Raw genomic sequence first — 14,290 nt, 5'->3', positions numbered from 1 at the left:
TTTTTCTAGAACTACTGATATGTGCGATTGGTGTAGAATAAGAAATAAAATATCCATATTTTCTAATAATATCTGAAATCGACTCAACTTGTCAATATTAGAGTTAAAATTATTTTTAGTTTCTAGTGTTGTGCGTAAATTGCACGATTTTAAACGTTAAGAGTAAAATTATTCCTAGTTGTAAACGTTATTAGCATTTTTTCACATTTTTCCTTTCATAATTTTATCGTTGATTAATTTAAAACATATCCATTTTAAATCCGAACAACAACATTTCAATATAATTTTACCAAACACGTAATTAAATTAGTTAATAAGAAACAGTTAACAACAACAGTTAACAGTTTACTGTAACTGTAAACAGCTAACAGCAACCGCAACAGTTATTAGCTAATAATTGAATCAAATAAGTCCAAATCTCCAAAATTTTTGGATTAAATTATCTCAAATATTAAAGATATTAATTTTATTAAATTTTATTTGTCGACAAAATTTCGAAGATATTTTAATTTTTTATAATAAACATAGGAATCTTCCCAAATTTAATATGTGAGATTCAATCACCTCACCGTCGTTGACAATCCTAATCGAGTGAGATGCGTGTGCAAAACTCGTTTAGGTGTAATTTGTCCAACACGCCAACGTGTATCGGTGGGACCAAATATAAAAGTTGGGGACCCTGAATGCCACGTGGCTGTACTCTAGCATAAGATTCCGAATGAATCTTAGGCCCCTTCCCTTTGTTCTCTTTCGACACCTCCTTCCCAAATTACAGAATCTCTTGATTTCCCCTTCTGTTTTTGAAAGAAAATAAAATTTTGTAAGAGAATAATTAATAAATAAGAATATTAGTTTTTTTTTTTTTTATTTAAACTACAAAAGCAAAAGCCCATGCTTTTCCGTTTCGAATTTCAATAATAAATCTTCTATTTGGTGGCCTGCCTGAGGGTTTTGCTTAATTGCCGATTTTCGAATCCGAGTACTGTTCCTCTCCTTTTATCTCTAGATCGATCTCTAGGTTTCAGTCTCGCTTTCCTTTTGATCATCGCATTCTTCTGTTCTTCACCAACTGTTACTGTAAGCTCTTCTACAGATTTATTTATTTGTTTTTTTTTTCAGATTCGCTGCAATTTAAATGGCATTTTAGTTAATGTTTTTTTTTTCTCTCTCCTTTTATTTTGGAAACGAATTAATTGTTGGTTTGGTCATCTGGATGCTAATGGAATGATTGATTTGGTGCTGTCCCACGTATCATTGTAGGGATCGGACTTTTTTTCTTCCTTTTCTCTTGTAATATTTGTTTCTTTGATTGGCAATCTTTATTGATAATTGTGATATCTTGTTTAAGGAGGTTACTACGATTCTAATCAATTTGAGTGCTACTTGCAATTATTATTTTCACTGTTTGAGAAGGAAGGTGGTTTTCTCTTTTGATGTTTTTCCTCCTCTTTTTTTGTCATTGTATCTGTACTTAGTTCTCTGCACTTTTTTGCCAGGTATCATCTAGCTCTCGTTGGCTTCTTCTCCAGTTTTCTGAGCTTTCAATCTTAATTTCAGTATTATTATTGAGTGGCAGATTCAAATTCAGATTCAATTAGATTTTGTAGTATGATCAGTGTGATTTGAATATGGTTAATCGTTTGTCATACTTATTTGTGCTTTGATGATATAGTTAGCTTGACGGATACATAGAGAGATTTGTGCAATTTGGCAGTCTCCTTTAATTATGGCGGAGGTTATAGAATGATCAAGCTTTGATTTTCAGGGATGGATGATGATAGGGAAATCGAGATATTTCTTCCTGGCTGGAATAATCCAACCGAGTCTCGCTTTTTTATTTTATCATGCTTAATTGCTGCTTTAGTTGGTATCTTGACTATAGCTTATACGGCTTTCCAATGGAGAAGAAACATAAATTTAAGTTGGATGAAAGCTATAGCAAGGTCGAAGAAAAATCCTAAGGCCAAGCACAAGGTTCCTGTGGCTCCACATGATTGGGTTCTCGAATCTCTATCTCGTGGGAAGAATTTAAATTGTTGCGTATGCTTCAAATCCATGTCTCCTTCTCAAACTCTTGGACCTATGGTGGCATCAGACAGTTTTATTCACCATTGTAGCATTTGTGGTGCAGCAGCTCACCTCAGCTGCTCTTCCAAGGCTCATAAGGATTGTAAGTGTGTGTCTATGATCGGATTTGATAATGTGATGCACCAGTGGGCTTTTCGATGGACAGAGATAACAGATCAATCTGAGGAAACATCCTTTTGTAGTCATTGTGAAGAACAATGTAGTGGTTCTTTTCTGAGTGGATCCCCTATATGGTGTTGCTTGTGGTGTCAACGACTTGTACATGTTGATTGTCACAATGCTATGTCTAATGAAACTGGTGATATTTGTGATTTAGGCCCATTTAGAAGGCTGATTTTATCACCACTCCATGTTAAGGAATTGAATTCTTCAGGTGGATTTTTGAGCTCTATCACGCATGGGGCAAATGAAATTGCTTCTTCAGTTCGTGCAAGTATTAGGAGTCAGAGCAAAAAGAAGTACAAACGAGGGAATGAAGCCTCTGCTGATACACGTAATAGTGGTAGCACCTGTGACATGTCCACTGAAAGTACAGCTGATGCACATCCTACCATGAATGGTTCTCATGGCATGAAGGAAAACTGTAATAGCTTGAATAGGGAGAATTCATGTAATGGTGAGATTGTGGATAGAATGGACTCAAAGGCCGGTTTTAAACGAAGTGGGCCAATTAATCATAAGGACGAATGTCAGATTTTAGGAATGAAACATAGATATGAAATTATTGATTTGCCTCCTGATGCAAGGCCATTATTGGTCTTCATCAACAAAAAGAGTGGGGCTCAGCGTGGAGACTCCCTCAGGCAGCGTTTAAATTTTCTTCTGAATCCTGTTCAGGTTTGTACTTCTCTAAAAATTGATGTTTCTTACTATCTAGGTTTAATCGTTTTCCATGGTTTAATCATGTTAACATGGAATGTTCAAAGAAAAATAAATTAAGCTGAGAAAGTGACTTTGAGAAAGAAAAAAAGGTGGTCATATGAATTGTATTTATTGCTTGAACACTGATAAATTTTAGTTTTGTCGTTAATACTCTAGGCATATATATCTCCAAACCTTCTCCATTCATCAAAACATGTGTTTCTTGGATATTTCATTACATTCAGTATTATTCAGCTGTATAATTACATGCATAGTTTTGAATTGCTTGAGAATGAGAAATCAGGCGTTTTTGTTCTCTCCGACAGTTAGAATATGATATTCATATCAGTAGTATGACAATAAAATGAGATTTCTACCGTTAGTTATTCCCATTGTTTCAGATATACTTTGGTACCTCCAGATTTTTCTGGACATTTCTTGATCTCCGCACTTCATTCACTTTCATATTTCCTCCATTAAGTGGTGGAATACCTGAAGTTTATCGTATTCGTGGGTGTGTTTGACGTATTGACAACCTCTTGATATTGGTTTTTCATGATAACAATTCTACTGAATTATGGTTTCTAAACTTAACATTTTTCAGATCTAATTAACTCAATGGTTTTCTCAAAAAAAAAAAAAAAAAAAAAAAAACCCTCCATGGTTAATAATGTCACGACTGTAATCTGTTGCAGTTTTGCAAATAGGAATTAGTTTTGATTAAAAATTTATATTGAAACCAGATCTTAGTTTAGAAAGAGACATATTTTTTTCTACCTAATTATCAACTGATTCATTTAGTAAGCAAAACATTTGACCAACTGGAGTTTATGTGAGCTTCTGCAAAAAGTTTCTGCATTCTGTTATTAGAGAGCACATAATGTTTCTTTTCTATTTAAACTGTAATAGTTGAATGAATACCAACTTGGATATGTGGCAACCTTTTCTTTAAAACATGTTCCATTCTTGTTCTTGATTTTCATATGATTTTCAATGTGATGGGTGTGAGGGTTGATAGGCTGGTATTTCTTACAGGTATTTGAATTGTGCTCTACTCAGGGACCAGAAGTAGGCCTTGATTTTTTCAGGAAGGTGCCTCACTTCAGAATTCTTGTATGTGGGGGAGATGGTACAGTTGGCTGGGTTTTGAATGCGATAGACAAGCAAAATTTTGTTTCTCCACCACCTGTAGCTATTCTTCCTGCTGGAACTGGAAATGACATGTCCAGGGTACTATCTTGGGGAGGTGGTTTAGGCTCAGTGGAGAGACAAGGAGGTCTTTGCACGTTGTTAAACCACATTGAGCATGCTGCAGTCACCATTCTTGATCGGTGGAAGGTAGCTATTGTTGATCATCATCAAAAGCAACTTAAGTCACCCAAGTTTATGAACAACTATCTTGGTAAGCAAATGCTGATATTACAAAAATATGCATCTTATCAGTGATATCGGATGCTGAAAGATTATCAGATTGGTCCATATATGGATGTATGCCTACTTTATCTTTGTGTATTGACCTTAAGTTGGATGAAACTGCATGTATTGGATCTTAAATGCTCTAGCAGAGATCTGCCTTTGAGTGTCAAATTTCTGATGTCGTATTGTTATATGAAGTCTCATGTTTACTGTTTCAGGTTTCAACATCAGTATTTCTGATCTCCTATTCTTCTTATGATGAGTTTTGTTTGGTTTGATAGTTTCAAAATTGTCTTCATGTTGGTCAACCTGTTGGTATTTGTTAATCATTGTTTTGAAGTCAACCCAAATGAATTAGTTTTGGCGCTAATACATTGATGCGACCCCATATTCTTCAGTTTTCCAAACTGGCTTTGAGGGGCCCATCGTAAATATTTTAGTGCAGCGTGATTCTGACTGTGGCAAACATTATTTTACAGGTGTTGGTTGTGATGCAAAGGTTGCACTGGAAATCCACAACCTGAGGGAGGAAAATCCGGATAAGTTTTATAACCAGGTAACCGCAGTGCTTATCACTATTAAGTGCGTCCCACATTGTAAAATAGAAAATAGGTTGCCTTCATTAATATTAAGGATTGACTTTAAAGTTTGAAACTAAACCAATTAAATTAAACAGTACCATTATCTAAGAAGCCCTCCCATCGAGGTGATTCCAAGCATCAATTATAGGCTGTGAACTATTTTGTAAAAGCATTTCTTGGCGGTATGCCTCTGCTTCAGTTTGGTAATTATCTAACTGAAGCATTGAGGATTGAATTTGCATTTGATGTGTTCAAGGGAAAACTGACATAATTTTGAGCAGAGTGAATAAACTTAAGTTTTTATGCGGATATTGTTGTGAAAGATCTTGCATTCTAACCAACTCGCCTGTCATTGGTATATTGAAAAGTTACGTATCAGTTGGCTATATAATGTGTAAAAAAATTGATTATAGACATTCTTAAAAAAAAAAAAAAAAGAGAGAGGTCGTGTTGTATGTTTTATTTGGTGATTTGCATGCAGAAAATTTCTCCTGGAAGATCTTTCTACACAATTGTGTAACTTGCGTTGTTAGTTATATTGTTCTGTTTTTTCATTGACTTTTCAGTTGTATTTATATCTGACACTCCTTTCAAGCTTCATTTGGCTGAAATTGTATCAATGTAATGCAGTTCATGAACAAAGTCCTTTATGCAAGAGAAGGTGCTAGGAGTATAATGGATAGGACATTTGCAGACTTTCCATGGCAAGTTAGAGTTGAAGTGGATGGTGTTGAAGTAGAGGTCCCTGAGGTTTGTACTGGTCTCATCTCAATTATTGGGGTAGTGAATAGTTCAGTTTTCTGATAGCTTGCACTCATTAAATGTTATGGAGTATTTTGGAGATTATTTCAATTGATATTCATTTCCTTGGGTATTTCTTATCACATTAAAAATTTTGGAACATGATTGTGAATTTTGGGTAGCTTTGATGGCTTCCCAGAATCTGTGAATTTGAAAGGCTGATTATTAGGCTTTCTTCAGTTTTTTACTAAGATTGTTGAACTGCTTTTCTCTGTGGTCTCTACTGGTAATTTATGTTAATGTCTGCTTTGTTATTGTGATCTCTCCTGGGTGGTTTGTTTCAATGTTTAATTCCCATTTCTTCTTAAGTTGATATGCTCGAGGCTAAATATATTTAGTTCCACCATAATCTTAACTTTGCTTGGGGATATTTTGTTGTGAGGACGTTGGCTAGTTGGTAATTGTTATTTCTTGTAATTCTTTAATGAAGTGAAAATGCTGATGGCAAATTCTAATAACTGTAGGAGTTTTCTTAACCTTTAACGTGTTTTCTTATTTCCAAATTTGACTCACTAGGCAGTCTTAAATTTTTTTTCTTGAAATTTTCTTATTTTATTGACCTTCAGGATGCAGAGGGTGTACTTGTTGCAAATATTGGTAGCTATATGGGTGGTGTAGACCTATGGCAAAATGAGGATGAGTCCTATGATGACTTCGATCCACAATCAATGCATGATAAGTTACTAGAGGTTGTAAGTATATCTGGAACATGGCACCTCGGGAAGCTTCAGGTAGATTACTTTGATGAAAAGTAATATTAAGTATGTTCAAGTTTTATTTTTTGAAAGCAAAAGTATGTTCAAGTTTTATTAATTCAACTGCAGCTTTCAGTGTTCTGAAAATACTTTTCAAGAATGTAGAAATTTGCAGATCTTCCTTAAACCATCTGCTTCATGTGTTTTTATTAGAACTTTGTTTGTTTATGATGTACAATGAGGCCAGTAGTACTGAATTGAGCATAAATTGAAGCTCACTGTAAAATCACATGGACAACTTTTTTTATGTTTATCAGTATGGTGGTGCAGATCCTGGATCTCGCTTAATCGTGCAAAAAACTATTCCTTCTTGTTGTATTATTATGTCGTTTTCCATGTACCCCATCCGGTGCTTTCTCACATGAGAAGAGGGCATGGCTTTCACTTGTTGTTGATGCACTGAGTCCCCTTTTCCATCTGAATGTGTTTCCTGTCTAGATTTTGTTGGCATAATTTACTTATCAGTTTTTTCTTTTGTGTGTGTGTGTGTGTGTTGGGGGATAGGTGGGACTTTCTCGTGCTCGAAGACTTGCTCAGGGAAAATCAATAAAAATACAGCTTCTGACTGGATTGCCAGTACAGATTGATGGGGAACCATGGTTTCAGAAACCATGTACTTTGGTTGTAACACATCACGGGCAGGTTCTTTCTCTCTCTCAATCATGGTTAAATTGATGCAAAATTTGATGCACTAGATGATTGTAATACATCTGTCCATGCAAATGCTCCCCGTTTTTCAAAAAGATTGCCAGAAATGGCTGTAATACTATCTATGTTGTGCCTGGTTTGACTTTTTTCCCCTTCTTCTTAAGTCCCATAGTATTGTGAATAATTTAAGTTCTGCAGACTGGAACTTCTGGAGGAGGCTTAACTCTTACATGGATGTAATATGCACAGAAATACAACTTTTCCACTAAAATACTGGGATTAAATGGGCTAAAGAACACGTCAAGCTCTTTTAGCATTGTCAATGATTTACTGAATCTCACGCACTTGATAGTCTATCTCTGATAGTAAATAGGTAAATGTCAACGACGGAGCTCAACGATCTTGAAGCAGTTGAAATCTGCTCAAATATTTTTGACAATGATCATCAGAACAGAAACTGAAAGCGGTGATAGAACATCAGCTGTTTCTAACCAATTGAACGATTGTATAAGCACACTACTGCATATAGTCTTTACTATTTTGAGGGCTTGGAGGCATCCATTGATATGAGATCAATGGTCATGAACTTGGTTGAACTGTTGTACATCATCTTTTGATGTTGTTAAAGACGTAATCTTTTTAATGAATATGCTTTATGTTATCTTGTTGTGCACCGATGCTTCTGCATCCACCAGCTCAGGCTGAGTTTATGGGAAGAGATCTCTGGTTTGATTCCCACTAAGCTCTTGCAAGGAGAGTTAAGGAGCTTTAATTGTAACTAAGCCCCGAATAGAATTATGCAATGACAATATATGTGGTTTGCACCAAATATATATATATATATATATATATATATGTATGTATGTTTTTGGCATCCTTGCAACTCAATTGACTGTCTTTTTGAAGTATTTATTTTACATCTTTCTAGATTCTCTAGAGAAAAAAAAATTGAAACATGCTGTCAAAAAATCTGCATTGCTGGAAGTGGTCGTTATACATTTATTTTCATGTTAGTCTTGCAAAAGACTTGTCTGGATGTTCATAGTGTCTTTACAGTTTTCTGTTAATTTCATGAATCAATCTGTTGGACTACACTTGTTGCTCTTTTATCTCTGTTTATAGTGTCAGCTGAAAAGAGGTTATTGGAGTTTTAACTCTCCGTATCTTTCTTTGTCTCTTCTGATTCTGAAGCATTCTGTATGAACAGGTAGTTATAATTCTTCTTGCCTTTTCAGGCTTTCATGTTAAAGAGGGCTGCTGAGGAACCTCTTGGTCATGCAGCTGCCATAATCACTGATGTGCTTGAGAATGCTGAAACTAACCATGTGATTAATGCTTCGCAAAAGCGAGCACTTCTTCAAGAAATGGCGATTAGACTGACTTAGATGTCATAGTCCTGCAGTTACAGGTTGTGGTTTGATCACCTGTCTTCTAGACTTGTGTCTCTTCATATAAATGTTGTGTGTTTTTGTTAGCTTGGTACTTTAGCTGAGGCTTGCATGTAAATGAATCCTTTTATAGTTGAGTAGTTTTCCCCATTTCGAAAATTTACAGCAAGGGGAAGTTTTGGATTTTTTTAATGAAAGAAATATAGAAATATATTGAAAGAGAAGAAACGACTGTACCAGAAGGAAAAAGTGAAGAAAACAAGAAGAAGATCAAGCAGTTAGAATTCATTGCCTGGATTTGGAAGTTGGTGCCAGTCTACTACCTCTCTCTCTTTTACACGCGCAAACGTCTGATTAGGAACAAGGGTGGTAAATGGTAAAATTCTGTAAAAATGTGAGTCTTTGTTTGCTTGGCATGAAATCAGACTGTAGACTTTTGATGACAATTATATATATGCATATGATGCTAGAACATGATTCATGGCATATACATTCAACTGTATCTGTACACTGATGAATTTCTGCAGAGTTTGATCAGATAATCAGTAGTTTTTCCATTTACAAATATGATTCAACTTTCATTTCGCTGCTTATGCCATATCAGCCCATGTTTAACCTTCTTCCACAGTCTGCTCATCAATCCCCCAATTTTGTTCGTCCTTTCGTGGTTGCATCTATGATTGCAGTCTGTAAACAGGAGCTTCTTCCGCATTTTGCCATTTTCTTTGTACATTCTGTTTAACCGGTGGCTGTAGAAGGGGGATTTCAAGTAGGACATGAAAGAAGGAGATGTACTATTCAAGTTTTGCATTGCTTTGTTGAGTTGATCAGTGACTGCCCTGAGCTCGTATGAGTCATAGAGTGTGCTGCTGTTGTGCCTAGGGCTCAGCCTGAACATGGGATTCAGGTGGTCACGGCTTGCTGGATCCTTTTGTTCCAAAGCTTTTGCCATCTTTCAAGAGATTTGGGAATGATTTTTTGCTTCTCTCGTGGTTATTTAACAAGAAAGTTGCTTATTTAACCAAGAAATTTGCTTAGTTTCCTACGTCTATGGCATGTCCGCATATGCACATGATCCATGGAGGAATCAAAGTTTGATTAGTCAGCGTCAAATTTGACAACTATATTTGCTAATACAATAATAGTGGAACGTTAAATAAGTACTATAATAATATTATATAGTGGGCGGTTTGGCTATCCTAGGTGAAGGAAGAACTTAAAGGGAGGCAACAGAATAACAATTATAGAGGAGCAAGCTAATATTATAGAGGAAGAAAAATATGACGGATAGACGAAATTTTAAGGAAAGAAGGAAAAATGGGAATGAGAATTTAGGCAATGATTAACTATATATATATATATCATTCACAAAAAAAAAAACTATATATATATGGGTGTAAAATGAATTAACTTCTTGTATTTGGTTAATCCTTGGGTTGGTTGTTAAGACAAATCCAACCCATTAAATATTAAACTTGAATAGATTGAGTTCAGTTGGGTTGGATTGGTTCAAATAATTTTAAATAAAAATGTGATAATGTACTAAAATAGGTCTATCGTTTTTGGAGAAGTATCAATTTAGGCTTCACGTACAAAATATCATCAATATAGGTTTTTGGGGGATGTTGTGTTCTGGAAAATATTATGCAGGAAAATAAAATATTTTCCTGTGTTTGGCAACAACACTAGAAAATATTTTCCGGTGTTTGGCTACAACACTGGAAAATATTTTCCAACCACTAAATATAGATTTTCTGTATTTTTTTTATTTTCAATTGTGTATATAAAACACAAAAAGAGATTCACATGTATTAAGTACAAATTAAGCACAAAAAAACACATATAAACTGTAAGGTGTCGTTTGTTTCGCGGAATGGAATGAAATAGAATTGCTATTCCAAAGAAATAAAACAGCAAAGAATGGAATAGAAATTCTTTTAGAAATAACTATTCATATGTTTGGTTGGTGGAATAAGATATGATAAAATATGTAATTTTTCATTCAAAAGACAACATTACCCTCAAATCTATTACTATAAATTGTACGTTTTCTCGTGTTCGTTATTGTGTTTTTTTTTGCATTTTCTTCATTTTTTCGTGTTTACACGTTTAGTTTTTCGGTTTTTCCTTTTTTTCGCGTTTTTTTATTTTTCGCATTTTGTTACTTTTTTGTGTTATTCACGCTTTTTGTATTTTTCACGTTTTCGTGTTTTGTTTGCATTTTTCTTCTGTTCATGTGTATCGCGTTTTTCACGTAGTGTCACGTTTTTGTGTTTTAACATTTTTCGCGTTTTCGTGTTTTTCGTATTTTTCACGGTTTGGTGTTTTGTTTGTATTTTTCGTCTTTTCATGTGTATCGCGGTTTTCACATATTGTCATGTTTTTGTGTTTTAGCATTTTTCGTGTTTTCGTATTTTTTGTATTTTTCATATTTTTGTATATTTCGTGTTTTGTCACTTTTCGCGTTGTTCATGTTTTGTACTTTTTCAAGTGTTTGCTTTTTTTTTTGCGTTTTTGTGTTTTTCGCGTGTGTTCACCTTTTCATCCTTTTTCCGGGTTTTTTTTCATATTCTCGTGTTTTGTAACGTTTTCACGTTATTCATGTTTTATATTTTTCGTATTTTTAAAATTTTTAATGTTTTTCCAATTTTTTTCTAAACGCGTATGTTTTGAGGAAAATGTTTAACCCTTTTGAAAATGGTAAAACATTTTCTCTTATTTCTTCATTCCTTTTACATTGACTTGCCACTTATTTTCCTGTCTGGAAAATTGGGAAAATATTTTCCCTACAGAATATTTCCCCCCAAACAAACATGACCTAAATATTGGACTAATTTAATGTACTTACAAATATTTTTGAGTTAATTTAAAAGAAACTCACGTGCTTTCACGTTTTCGTAGATCAGTACATGTGGGTTTTTTGCTCCAAAACAAATGACTTCACACCTTTAAAGTAGAACGGTATTTTCGAGATTTTTTAAGTCACCTTTTGACTTTTTCAGTGTCTTTTGATCTGCTTTTTTTTTATGGAATTCTAGATTTCTAGAATACTATAATTTTCTGGAATTCCTGATTTCTGAAAAGAATTTAGGTTCAAGATTTCTGAAATTTCAAAAAATTTAGAATTCCAGAATTTCCAGAATGCTAGAATTTTTAAAATTTCAGAATTTCTGGAATGTCAGAAATCTAGAATTCTAAATTCTATTTAGAAATCTAGAATTCCAGAAATTTTTGAAATTCCAGAATTTCTTTATTTTTTGGAATTCCGAAATTTCTAGAATTCCAGAATTTCCGAAATTTTAGAATTTTCCAAAATTTCAGAATTTTTGAAATTCTAGAAATCTGGAATTTTTGAAATTCCAAAGTTTTTGAAATTTTAGAAATTTTAGAAATTTCTGAAATATAAGAAATTTGGAATTCTAGATATTTGAAATTCAAGAATTTCTAAAATACCCGAATTTTTGAAATTCCAGAAATCTGAAATTCAAGAAAAAAAAAGATAAAATGAGATTTTTTTACTTTTCAAAGTCAATATTGTTTTTCTAAAAACAACCTCTATAACATCAGCAATCTAAGGATTTCAAGTATTTTTCTTTGATTCGACTAACGACACAAACCATAGGGTTTGTTTTAGGGAAAAAAAACAAAAATCATAAACATTGATCTATGAAAACATGAAACCACGTAGTTTTTTTAAATTTATTCCTTAATTTTATAAGTTCTGGATATATAATTTAATTTTTCATGGAATTAGAGAATATTATTTTTTGTTTAAATGCTTTACATGAGAAATAAAAATATAAATTTATTAATGATAGTTATAAGATATTACACTTATTTTGGTGACAATTAAATTGTTGTCAAGACTGATTTTATGTAATGTATCCACATGCCTAAACTTTTAAGAAATAGGATTAAAAGAACTCTTAAACTCCTATTAACTGGCCCGTTTTCAACCTAGGCGCTACACATTTTATGATTCTTATATATGTATGATGCATTACATACTATTTCAATTTTCTTTGCAGGGTTGTGTAATGGTATGTTTTGAGGGAATATCCTTGCAAATATTCAATATGTTTTTGAAATGATTTATGCCTATTTATTTATGCATGCAAAGAGTGTTTAACAAAGTTGTTCTATGGTAATTGGAGGGAAAATGTTCTAAAGAAAAAATGGTCATTCAATAATCTTTTAAAGACGGGTGAAGTATAATACATATCATGAGGTTTATCAAACTTTTCCTTACTCTCTTAGCAAAACCTAGGATTGCTATCATAAAGAAGCTCGAATAGAAAGGATTAGTGCACTTAAAAGTAATTACCTTGAAGACCAAAATTGACTAAGATATACAATGATCCACAAAGAAACCTGACCATGGATATAAAGAAACTATTGAGTTGAAAGAGATTTACCTTACAATATTGCAAGGGTAGTAACATTTTTGACATATGAGGATTATGATGATGGTGACGACGATTTTGTCATTACAAAACATATGAATATCTTATCAAGCCACGAGACCATAAATAAACATTGAAGTTCGTATTTTTCAATTTTCTCAAAATGATTATAAGTTAGTTTTCAATGTTGTATTTGTATGTAGTTTTCATCAACTTCTATAATGAAGTTCTATTTGTATCTTAAGAGTATAAATTTCTAATTGTATCTCGATTTAATGTGTAACTGTTAATGTGATAATTATAATGAAGTTGCCTAGGCTCATTGACATGTTCTAGGACCAGTCCTTTGCATACACTTCAACGATCAAGTCGATGATATGAATGATTAAGGAAAGCAGATAGATAGATAGATAGATAGATAGCATGTGCGTCTGACTATTTTCCATGAGGTCTTGGATGCCCTTTTATTGGCATTTGGCCTCATGGGAGGTTCCCTTGTGGCACTCTTATCTAGGGCTTGACAATCTTTCTTGGCGAGTCCAAATGTGGTGGGTTTAATCATGGACTTTGGTCTGTGTGGTTTGGCCATGTCATAATGGGCTCTTTTCTTAATGGGCCTTATTAGTGGAAAACCCACCTACCGCATCAAGAAGTCTCCCATTTTCAGGTGGGATGGTCAAGGAGCGGGACATTGGATGCAAGCCGTTGAGGTTTGGTCGGTTATTTTGTTCTTATTTTTTTCCTTGGCTTGCTGATGACAAGTGGCGAGATTTTTCTGGTTGATGTAGTCACTCCCATTTGGTTAGACTGAAGCATTTCTTTTGGTTTCCCTTAGCAATGCATTAGTTGCTCTACTTGTTTTCAATATATGGTTTAATTCTTTAAGGACACTATTTCATAGCTTTTAGTGAATTATATTACTTATGAACATTATAATTTATTTGTTTGAGTTATTTTAATGATATTGTTGTTACAAATACACATGTTTTTCTATATTATATTATTTTATATTATTATTTTTAGATAGTATAATACAAATTTTAATTAAATTTATATAACCATTTGTTTATTAACAAATAAAAAATACAAAAATATAAATCTAATTAATCCTCGATGGTTATGTCCGCTCGACTAGCGGCTAACGTTTTTTACAACCTTGGATGCAACATAGGATCCTAAAAAAGGGATCCAGAAGTAAGTTGCTGAGTTGAGAGTTTTTATCCTAGTAACAATATATAAGCTTCAATGATGGAAACGGGGGGAATGCACTTACTAGGCAACCCCGGTCGCAAGGAGTATTCAGGGGATTACACTTTAATCGTAAAAGATGTATAGACCGATAAAGTTAA

At 33.7% G+C, this 14,290-nt stretch overlaps 1 protein-coding gene across 3 annotated transcripts; it reads left to right on the top strand.

The window, feature by feature from the left end:
- The first annotated feature begins 715 nt into the window (after positions 1-715).
- On the top strand, positions 716-9,103 carry LOC136232860 (diacylglycerol kinase 1). Of its 3 annotated transcripts, none has more exons than XM_066022326.1 (8): positions 716-1,077; positions 1,497-2,925; positions 3,985-4,351; positions 4,845-4,921; positions 5,577-5,696; positions 6,314-6,478; positions 7,007-7,144; positions 7,349-8,351. In XM_066022326.1, the coding sequence occupies exons 2-8, from the start codon at positions 1,768-1,770 to the stop codon at positions 7,388-7,390; spliced, it is 2,067 nt and encodes a 688-aa protein (XP_065878398.1). In that variant the 5' UTR covers positions 716-1,077; positions 1,497-1,767; the 3' UTR covers positions 7,391-8,351. The 3 variants fall into 3 exon arrangements, with proteins under 3 accessions (XP_065878398.1, XP_065878381.1, XP_065878389.1); XM_066022309.1 differs by lacking the exon at positions 7,349-8,351 and adding an exon at positions 8,386-9,103 and having other exon boundaries at positions 717-1,077; XM_066022317.1 differs by lacking the exon at positions 7,349-8,351 and adding an exon at positions 8,358-9,103 and having other exon boundaries at positions 717-1,077.
- The last annotated feature ends 5,187 nt before the right edge of the window (positions 9,104-14,290 follow it).

This window comes from Euphorbia lathyris, chromosome 1 (assembly GCF_963576675.1).
Source record: "Euphorbia lathyris chromosome 1, ddEupLath1.1, whole genome shotgun sequence".
Classification (NCBI taxonomy): Eukaryota; Viridiplantae; Streptophyta; class Magnoliopsida; order Malpighiales; family Euphorbiaceae; genus Euphorbia; species Euphorbia lathyris.
The sequence above is the reverse complement of the archived record's forward strand: the minus strand, read 5'-3'. Positions and strand labels throughout refer to the sequence as shown.